The sequence below is a fragment of the Panicum virgatum genome, chromosome 3K (assembly GCF_016808335.1).
Source record: "Panicum virgatum strain AP13 chromosome 3K, P.virgatum_v5, whole genome shotgun sequence".
Classification (NCBI taxonomy): Eukaryota; Viridiplantae; Streptophyta; class Magnoliopsida; order Poales; family Poaceae; genus Panicum; species Panicum virgatum.
The window spans coordinates 59,422,630-59,433,524 of record NC_053138.1 but is presented as its reverse complement, the minus strand read 5'-3'; the positions used below and the strand labels follow the sequence as shown (position 1 = coordinate 59,433,524).

The 10,895-nt window shown below is 37.8% G+C and overlaps 1 protein-coding gene across 2 annotated transcripts; it reads right to left on the bottom strand.

The window, feature by feature from the left end:
* Nucleotides 1-1,362: 1,362 nt before the first annotated feature.
* On the bottom strand, nt 1,363-3,615 carry LOC120701585. Of its 2 annotated transcripts, XM_039985575.1 has the most exons (8): nt 3,532-3,615; nt 3,364-3,447; nt 2,956-3,051; nt 2,192-2,867; nt 2,052-2,111; nt 1,842-1,952; nt 1,694-1,735; nt 1,363-1,593 (listed from the first exon to the last, which is right to left on the bottom strand). In XM_039985575.1, exons 3-7 carry the CDS (start codon nt 2,956-2,958, stop codon nt 1,707-1,709), a joined length of 879 nt encoding a protein of 292 aa, XP_039841509.1. In that variant the 5' UTR covers nt 2,959-3,051; nt 3,364-3,447; nt 3,532-3,615; the 3' UTR covers nt 1,363-1,593; nt 1,694-1,706. The 2 variants fall into 2 exon arrangements, with proteins under 2 accessions (XP_039841509.1, XP_039841508.1); XM_039985574.1 differs by lacking the exon at nt 1,694-1,735.
* Nucleotides 3,616-10,895: the final 7,280 nt, after the last annotated feature.

Genomic DNA, 10,895 nt, shown 5'->3' with positions numbered 1-10,895 from the left:
TTGGATTGGTGCCGTGTTCCTCCATCGTTGGTGATTGGTGCCGTGTTCCTCCATCGTTGGTGCCGTTCCAGCTTCCTGGTCAGTGGCCTAACAAGCTCCTTGCCCGCACCGCTGCACGCCTGCACACAGCAAGCCAGCACCTGCTCGCGAGCGCCGCCGGATGGCGACACGGAAGACGAACCGCTGCAGGCTTGCAGCTTGACGAGGAGGCCGGGTGCGGCAGCTGATAAAAGCTATTTGTGGTGGGCTGGGCTGAAACGTTGTGCATTTGCGCTGGTGGGAGAAACATTGGGTACTTGAGCTGCAATGTTGGGTACTTGGGCTGTTGGGCTGAAGTTCGGGTTATTCGGGTAATTCGGATACCGTGGCCTGCTACTCGATTTATCCATAATAATTTCGGATACCATGATCTGAAATCCGAAGTAGGGATCGGGTTTTTCGGGCTCGGGGATCGAGTTTCAGATAATCTGCCCACCCATAACGTGCATCATCTTCGAGCGTCACTGAGATAACAAAGGTGACGTACAACAACAATATATCACCTTTGTGCATGTTACTATAGGTCATTTTTTACATAGTGATATGAACTAGCAAGTGCCAGGCTTAACTTTCTTTTCCTTTTTTTTGGAAAAGAGAAACCTTATTAATTTTTCAAGTGAATACATGAAGATGATACATCGTCTTGAAATTTTTTCGGCCTCTGTTCTAAAAGCACACAGCCTATTATAGAAGAAATGAACAAAACCAACACATTAATGATTGCCAATCCTATAACACAGGCTTAACTTTCTTTTTCTGGTTGGGGAAAAAAATGGTTACTTATGCATAATGCATGTAGCTATATATTCCTTGTTTATCTTTTCCACTCAATAAGGCAGAGAGAGTTCAAGAGAAGTACTCCTATGTTTGCAATGGTTAATTTAGAAGATTGACCTACCCCTCATATAATTGGACAAGCAATAACGATATTATATACTGTTGAGAAAATTAGATTCATACTATTAGAAGATCTAGATTTTAGAAAACTATCATGGAAAGATTCAACTTTACAAAATTAGATTACTGCATTGTTGCTTTCTACCATTCCCGTCAAAACAGACCTCACCTGCCACCTTTCTATCCCTATGACACCTGGGCCCCACTCGTCATCCCTAGCCTGCAGCAGGCATGGCCAGTGTAGTGGAGGCCACGGGCTCGGGCCCGTCGGTGTCCCTGTCGGCGCCGCATCCTTCCCGGCCGTCTCTCTCGGCAACCTCCCTGCCGGCGCCACCATCACTCCTCTTCGTAAACGAGTACTTTGTGCGCGCCCTTGGCGTGCTATCGTTCTGTGTTTATAATGATTAATACTGCGGGTTGGCATTCTCAGTGCAAAAGTAGTTTGTATTTTGTGTAGCTAATTGGATAACGATAGGGTATCATAAATTATTGATATGCAAAATAGATATCTAGTTATATACAAGCTGATAGTTTTATAGACATATATAAGTATATACACAGGAAGAGGACATGAGTTGGAGTCTTGGAAATGATAGTATTTTTTCCACTTGCTTCGCATGAGAATGTTTTGGGGGTCTTGCCGGTTTGCTGCAGGGACTGTCAATCAAGAAATCAGTTATAGTTTTTTTAATTCAACAAAAAAGGGAAAAAATAGAAGAAAAAAAGGAGACTATATTGTTGTGCACTGAATACGCACCTGGTTTGTTAGGTTACCAATATTTGGGTTCACGATCTGGATCTGTAATTTTTTTTATTAAATTTGTAATTTAATTATCAAAATGTGTAGTTTAGATGGTTTGAAATAGGTTTGCTATTTGAAGTTAGTAAAGAGTATGTATACTAACCTGCATAGTAGTAAGCGTCATTGGGGTCATCCTCATCTGAAGTTTCTTCGGAGTACGCAAATCCATGAAAGCTTGGTGGGTTATTCATTCTTCTTTTATCTTCCAGTTCAGCTGCAGTAGGCATAAATAATAAATTTGATTAGCATTTCTAGTTATGTGATGGTATATATGGATATAGCTAGTCAGAAATTATGAAAATGAGCTACTAACCTTCAAATATAGCTCTATCGCATTGTCTGACCATGTCGTAGTCTTCTTGTTGTTCCCGTTCTAGCATGAAAAGGTATGGTTAATGTTATAAATATGATAAGATTTGTGGTAGTGCTAGAGGTTGTGATGTGTGCATATACCTTCAGTGCGAGATGGATTATTGCAGATTGGCTTTATATTGAAGTGCTGAGGTTGATGCCAGTCAGAGGAGTACCTTTTAGGTACAGTCAATAAGCTGGTTTGCATGGTAATTGGAAATGTGTGTATTACTGTTTCATATCCAGTACACTGTGGATATGAGAGGAAACCTGTGGTTGGGATAGAGTTTACACTTCGTGCAGTGCCTTCAACAGTACAGATACCTGATTTCTTGTCCATGGTATAAGCTTCAATTTCACAATATGGATCTAGTAGTACTGAAAGACTTTTATGATGGAATGCATGGGGAGGTATGCCATGAATGTCTATAGTTACTGGAGTTTTCCATGCTTCTAGGTGGCATCTGGCATCATTAGTCCATGGTGTTAATGAAAATGTATATTTGTTATCAGTGAGGATTTGATAGCTGAGTATTGTGTCATAGTTTTCCTTATCATCAAATTGGAGAATGAAATCTTGTGGGAAGTAGGATATTTCTACTGGTTGAGGTGATGCCCGATAATGATCAGAAAACATTGCTTCAACATCTGCAGTTGTTGGTACTTGTGGAGTAGTTGTTATTGGTTTTGCAATAATGGCTAACTGGAGTTTAGCTATGGCAGCTTCCATCTCCTCGCCGAGGTCAATGAGTCCGCGTGCAACTGATGAAGTTGATGCCTTTAATAAGGAATATTAAGTATTAGTTTGCATTTATTATCAATCAAAAAAGAGAAATGTGTAATCAGAAAGACAGTCTGTTTCTTACCATCGCAATTTTTTTCCCTTGCGGAAGCAACTTGTGTTCTTGTACTCGTAAAGTGCTAATTTCAGTGGGATGTTTTTCCTTGTGGTGTGGCCGTAACTGGTACAGAAAATGTATTGGCTAAATAATTAGTTCACAATAATAAAGATTAAATAACAGAGTGGTCATTATTATTTTGAGTAGAATTAGGGAAATCAGATTTTAGATAGATAGTGGCACCCTGATCCCAAAAGAAATTTGTTTGTGCTTAAGCCGTTTCAGAGCTATTCATTCGATTAGTACAAAGTAGGTTTTGTTTTCCTTCCTCCTCTGAATAGAGGTGCATATTTGAGCAGAAAAGTGATACGAAGAAAGAGCAAGACAGAGGCAAAGGTAGACTAAATAGTGAAGGGAGGAAATTGTGAAACTTACTGTTTAGTTCAGAGGTAAAAAGAGCCGGTGAAGATCTACTTTTGCAGGAAATGGTAATGGTTAGTGATGATGTCCACTGTAGATCTGTACGGCGCACAAAACAAGGTTGAAACGTGAGAGGAAGAGGAGGGAAAAAGTACAGGTGAGCTGAATCGGAGTTGAGCTTACCAGAGATGATGAACATGAACAGTGGCGAGGTGGGGAGGATGGTCAGGGAAGACGGTGGAATGTATATGGTCTGCTGTGTTGTGCTAGTGTGTAGTTGATTTGAGGAGGCAGTAGAAGGTGCTCGAAAGTTATATAGTATTGTTAGGCTGGGCTGGTTGACTCCAGAATTTTGTGGTTCCGTTGGGCTGTTCAATTTAGTGCATGTTGGAAGCTTTTGTTAGCTTTCTTTTTTTATTGCAGCAAAATATTCAAATGTTGGGCTGTTGTAAAGGTTGCGACGAAGATTATACTGTGTAGTGGAATACAAAGTGCTACTAATATAATATTTAAACGGAAAATATATTACGAAGTAGGGAACAGTTTTCTGCAATACATAAAGCCATACAGAGCTGGTACATATAACTTTGTACTATACATACAAAAGATTACAGGGTAGATAGTTAGCCTATTAGCTACGTAATTACATAAGGCTAATAGTAGTTTTCCTTAGATCCACTAGGAATTTTGCTAGAAGTGCACATGGCTCATTGGGATCAGCTGGACCTGTGTACTCCACATTAAAAGGTACCTGATTGTTCTCTTCATCAGACTGATGACTTACAGTTATTGGGAGAACATCAGAGAGCTTGATGGATATATCATCCAGTTTAGAGAGGATAATGTTGTAGCCACTCTTTACGCAGCTTAGTGACATATCAAATTGAGGTTCAACATAATCGGCTATCATTAAACGCGCAGTTGTCTCATCCAAGTCTTTCTTCGTCTCCAATAAAGCAGGATAATTGTAGTCGTTGATAGCAACAATATTCTCAGAGGTAAGGTATTTTAGAACTTCATTATATGCGTTCTGTGTTGCATGGCTTGGCGTTGGGGCAAAATCACCGTAGAAAGTCTTTGTAGTTCTCTGTTGGCTGTCATTGCATGGTATACCAGATACTTGAAGTTTGCATGAATAGTCATTAGGTCTGATCTCTAATATTTCTTTATCATCGATGGTCAAGTCTAGCTTCTTGGATACAGTATCAAAGAGAAATTTTATATCAATATTGATGGTGATTGGTTCCTGGATTAAGCAACAGAGTATAGTTAATATCATTATTTTTTAGTACGCTCCTATTTATGAAAATAAGCAACAGTGGTATGCAAATAAGATAAATGTGATCAAAGTCACTAAAGTGAATTGTAATTTGGAAGGATCATAGTACTGCAGTGTGTGTGTTAAGGTGTAATAAACATTGAAGCTAGAAAAAGAACCTGGTTCATATCTATGCGACAATAGCTATTCGGTGGAAGCTTTCATGTTTGCATGCTTAACTATATTAGATAAGCAGTGAAGGAGGTAAACATACCTGATCTGAAGTAGCTCCTGATCCTGGCATGGTGTCGGCGCTTCTTAAGGTGGATTGGTTTTCTTTTCTCTTCATCTGAAACTGAATGTTGGCAGAACGTTTGGCTGTTTATTTATAGGCAGTGGAAGGGGTTTGGAACCGAAAATTTCTACTAGAGTCAGTGGGCTAGTGTGTGGAAAGTTCTAGGACTGTGGGGGTGAGCTGTATGGATCTTTTTCTGCCTATCGATTTGTTTCTGGTTGAGGTGTAGTTTTTTTCCTCTTTTTGCATTGCTGCTGGGCTGGCAGAGTTTGAATGACAGTTTCTTTTTTTCATTTTGTTGATCATAACGGATTTATTTTAAGAATAATAAGAAACAATGGCATTATTTATAATTTGAATTTTGATAGTGTAGTGGAAATGTGCGTATCTGAACCAAATAGTAGCATTTTCGTTTTATATTCGTGCTTGTAATTACTATGTAGGCGCATGTAGTAGGTAATATAATTCTATAATTAGGTACACTGGAGCACATAAAAGTATTATGTCTGATTACAGCTACTGTTTGCAAAGTATTTAGTTCTGCAAATATGTAGGTACACAACATACGACTGCCATATTAATGGTTCCACATACATTAGCATATATATAAAGTCTCTATTTTTTAATTTTGATTGGAAAGATCAAAGTTCTGGCGCTGCCACTGCTTCGTCGAGTTTTGGTTGCTAGGTAGTCTCCGGTGGTTGGCCCGCGAAAGCTGAAATTAAACATTGATCTTATCAGTTAAGAAATTAAGAAGGAAATCTTATGCGCGTTACTGTATTATTTGCTAGTGTAAAGTAATATACCTAACTAAATGCTGGTCTTGTCATTTCTTAGGGCTCTTTGAGCTTCTAGAGGAACTGATCTTTTCTACTGGTGACGTCACTGTTCATTGCACATTGCAGGTGATTTATGGATTAGAATGTATCAGTAGTATTTAAAGTGTGCTGGATTGTTATTTGCTGTTTGTTTCCTTGAGAATATAAAATTCAAAATTTTAATTGTTAATAATTATGGTTTTACTTCTCAGTGGTGATAAAGCAGTAAATTGTTGGAGAGCAAGCTGTATAGTACCTTTGCCTGTTAGGATTTGTTTCCTGAGGTATTTCTTTGTCAGGAGTTGTTTCAGAATACGGTTCTTCTTCATCCTAGTAAATTAAAACAGTGAAGAAATATTTTTTTGCCAAAATCAGATGTTAGAACAACTAAATTTTGATGGTCTAATACAATCGTGTAGATGCATATCTTTTCTTCATCTCTTTCTGATATGTGCAGTCTTTTCTTTGCTGACTTTACTTCAGCTGATAGTGTAGGATCACTGCTTAAAGTTTTATGTTCACATTAGTGCAACTTGTCAGTAACAGAAAATTTATATAATTTATATATAAATTGTGAAAACATGGAGAAAGTTCTGAACTTACATGATATTGTCGTCTCCTTTGTTGCTTTTAGGAAGCTCTATGTTTTTCGGTGGAGTTTGCAGAAGGATCTGGTCTAGTGGTAGTATCTTGGTTGGAGTTTCATGGAGAGGATTTTGAGAACTGCCAGGAGGAATGTATGATGGAGAAGTACTTGCACTAGACTGGGCAGGTAACTAGGTATTTTCATTTAAACAGTTGAGCTTGATTTGGACCGTGGAATGGTAGAGCATGTTGTTTGCCATAGTTGTGCAATATGCTATTGACTTGGTAGGATTTCTTAGGTTTGCTGAAGCTAGACTCTGCCATTGCGACAGAGAAAGTGAATTTGGAGGATACAATGGCTGCAATATCAGGAGGAATATTGTCTCTATTTCTTATTGATCTCATCACAGTTTCAACTGGTTTGCCAACTATGGCTTGAGCAACAGCAGCAAAGGCAATCATATCTGATTCTTCAGTTCCATCGGAAGCAAAAAATGGCAGCTTGTATCTAATTGAAATTGTATTTTAGCGTGATAGCAATAAATATTTATGTGTTTAGATAGCAGCTATTAAAATAAGTAATAACATGTTGGTGTTCGAAAGGGAGAGGAAGAATTAGTGGTAATTGATATGAAAAAGTATGCAGTAATATGTGTAAACTTACTTGTATGTGTACTTGTCCAATATGTCGCATTTAGGACATCTGTAAGATGAACCTTCTGGTAAGCATAACTTTTTGCATAAGTTGCAAGTTGGATACCACCAATTTTGTGTTTCAACTAAACGGACAATTGTAACAGTGCAGCGGCATCCACTTGTCTGCATAAGAAATTACTTGATATTAGATTTAGGTTTGAGTTTAAACAATAGAGTTCAGAGGTAAGTATTTCTTGCTGGAATTATATAGTAGAAAATATATCACCGGAAACTCGTAGGGGTCTATAGCTTCCATTTCCTGTAGCGTGAGAAAATCAGGTACAGGTGGAGGTTCTGGTCGACTCTGTTCAGCAATTGGGATGCCAGCTCTTTTGATCTTGTAAGATTGTCCATGTGTTCTACAATAGTGTAGTGTACGAATAGAATTTGGAGTAATTAATTATGGAACAATGTGATAAATCGATATGTATATGTACAGGGAAAGGAAAAGTTTTTTTTGTTTACCTGTTTAATAGAGTTGCTGCTTCTGGTATGTCAGGATTGATATACCAATGGCATGCAGAGTACCCACTAACATAGAATTTTTCTGTAGTGGTAATATTTTGAAAAATTTCATTTAGTAATACAGATATTATATTGACAGATAAATTTAACAAATATTGTAGGATTGGAGAATGATATACCATTGAAGTATTTGACAAGACATCCCGTGAATAGCACTATACTTGGTCTGTCTTCCATATTTGGATCTTCAGGCAGAGTAAATTGTGTTGCTTTTGAACCCCAAATTGCCATTTTTATCTCTTGGCCACTGTTCACAATATGTTACTTTGTGTTTTCTTTAATGTAGAACATGTACGAATTTAGCAATGGCATATATTGTGTTTGAACAGTTGCTTACCATCCATCTGTCAATTTGATGTCGTGTCGTAAGGAAGGATTAGGCTGATTGGAGAAGGGAATCCACTCTGGCTCATTGATTTCTGTTATAATGCCAAGGATATCTGCCAATAGAAAATCAGTCACAATTAGAGTTGGAATATAAATGTATCTTATAAAGTAGAGCAGATAATTTAGTATAGACACTGACCATGGAATTTTTTTGTGTCATTGATGAACTCTGGGAGTTTTTCAAAAGGAGTGAGGCTGTAGATGTATTTAGGCTCAGTTATTTGCTCGGTTGCAGCACTAATTTTGGTATGACAGGTGAATTCTAGCATATAGGGTCCTGGGACTGATTTGAAAAAAACTTTTTGCATTGCAGACTTTGAAGCGAGTTATGACATAGGTTCTGTCCGCTTGTATCACAGGTCCAAGCTTCTCTTGCTAGTATCTCAGCGTACATGGTGTTCCCCTGTAAGTAGGGGAAAAATATAGTGGCATTAGTTCTTGTGCTTGTATAAAATGTGAGCTTATTGTTAATGATTTTTCAGGGAATTTTCTTTTTCTGTTGATACTGGTTTTCCGTTTTATTTATTTTTAGTTGGCAAAGATATCATACAACAAAGGTATCAACATATGAGTGGCTGGTTTACCTGGCTGTCGACAAGGACCATATCAATGTGTTGCAATGTGCCATTTTCATTGCTTCCACAGAATTTCCATTTTCTGCAAACACGTACGTGGATTGTCTTGTGCCAGTCTCTGGGTTGTAAAGTTGAAAGTGGACTGAAAACCATCTTGTGATCTGCAAAAGAGAGAAAATTGTAACTGTGAGAATAGTTTAGATATTGTACCATGTTTATATGATTTTTGATCTGCTGTAAATGCACAGTTTGAAATCAAAGAACTATAATAGATTCATAAATGTGGATACGTGTGTAATTACCTAGTTAATATTGTAGCAAAAGGAGCTTAGTACATATATAAATTTGGCATTCATATTGCTGAGTGGTTTGTTTGGCAATTCATTGCCGCTAATACTTCATGGTAGACAATATTTTTGGTTGTGTCACAATAATTGCCATTATCACCTTCAATAAGAATTTTCAATCCTTTTTTAGATGTAACTCAGGATATTGCTACATAGAGCTGCCCATGAGTGAAAACTGGTGTTTTTAGATATATTCCAACCTTGGCTAATGTCTGACCTTGGCTTTTGTTTATGGTCATCGCATAACATACTCTTACTGGGAATTGCCTTCGTTCAAGAACAAATGGTAATTTCTGATTTTTTAGTGTCAACCGTATCCTAGGGATGAGAACACTATGGCCAGCGAATGAGCCACTCATAATTGTAGCTTGTATAACCATATCACACAGAGCTGTTACTATTAGTCTTGTGCCATTGCATAAGCCAATTGATTGGTTCAGATTGCGCAGAAGTAAGATTGGGACGCCCACCTTTAGATTGAGTTCATAAGTTGGAAAGTTAGAACCATTTAATGAGTTAAGGAGCTCAATTTGATATAAGATATCATATGATTCGTGGCTGTCTGGTGCTTTGACAACCTTATCACAATTTAAATACTGTTTGATTTCCCCAGGAAGAAGTGAGACTATATATGTGCTAATTTCATCAACTGTGTCATTTTTGGGGCATAGTATTGCTCTGCTCTTTAAATAATCAACATTTCTATATTGATTTGCCAGGTCAGTATACACAGAATCAACTATAGCAGGAATGGGCTCAGTGTAATCCTTTATAAGAAATCCCTGTGGTATTGGCACTAGCATTTCATCTGGAGTATCGATTGGAATTTGTGATGGAACATTTCCTTCTCCAATAGATAGTATCCATTCACTGAAATTAGATAATTCTTTTTGTGATTCAGCATCTGAATCTGATGCTTGTAGCCTCATATTTTTGTGCAATGTAAGAATAGTGACTGCAGACCATAATTGAGAGTTGATAATGGCAGCATCTATGATTTGGTTTTTCGTTCCACCTTCTATAACTGGTAGTATTTGTCCTGGATCACCACCTAGAACAACAACTTTACCACCGAATGGAATGTTAAGGAGTTCAGGATTGGTAACAGATAATAGGCCTCGAAGTGTTCTATCAAGTGTTTCCAAGGCTCTTCTATGTGTCATAAGAACTTCATCCCATATTATGAGTGATGTTTGTTGAATAAGCTCTGCCAACATAGTTCCTCGTTTGATATCATAGACAGTGTCATCATCTAAGTCACATGGTATTTTGAATCTGGAGTGAGTTGTACGGCCACCAGGAAGAAGCAATGAAGCAACACCAGAAGATGCAACAGTTAGTACTATTTTCTGATTACCTCGTAGATAAGTAACAATAGTGTTCCATATATAAGTTTTTCCAGTCCCACCATATCCAGATACAAAGTAGAAGGCAGGTCTGCTTTCATTAACAGCAGATGTAATTGTTTTTAAGGCGTATAACTGTTCGTCATTTAGGCTTGATATCATTTCTTAAGATTTTATTAATAGATCAGCAGCATCATAACTTAACTCTTCTTCGATTAGAGAATTGCCCCGAGAAACAGAAGATGGATTATTTCTTGTAGGCATGTTGTGGTCCCGAATGTTTCCGCCGTTACGGGCAAAAAGTATTGTTAAGTCATCAAGAAGGAAATCTCTTAGTGTGGAATCTAGTATTGTGTACGATTTATTGTTGATGTTTTCTCTAAGTTGGTATTGAATATCATCTGCCATTAGCCTCCAAACTTTTTCGAAGAAGGCAAATTCATCTACAACTTCACAGTAAAGAAGCATTGTGACAAAAAGCTGTCTAAGTTGGGCTGATGTGGCCCATGCTGCAGCTTCATCGAAAGCATGATACCATTCTTGATCATTACCAAGTAAACCCCTAGCATTGCAAGCTGCTCTAAAAGTAGGATAAGTTATTCCATTGTATGTTCTAACATCTTCGTAGCTTTGAGCACCTTTGACAGTCATAATTAGAATTCTAAGATAGTATCTTTCACCAACGGAGGGGTGTACATAATAAAGTATGCCTATT

What these genes read in the sequence shown, in the direction of transcription:
- LOC120701585 (XM_039985574.1), bottom strand. An exon ending in TAATCCATCTCGCACTGAAG is followed by an intron (nt 2,112 to 2,191) that starts GTATATGCACAC and finishes TTTTCATGCTAG; the next exon opens with AACGGGAACAACAAGAAGAC. An exon ending in TGACGCTTACTACTATGCAG is followed by an intron (nt 1,594 to 1,841) that starts GTTAGTATACAT and finishes CTTGATTGACAG; the next exon opens with TCCCTGCAGCAAACCGGCAA.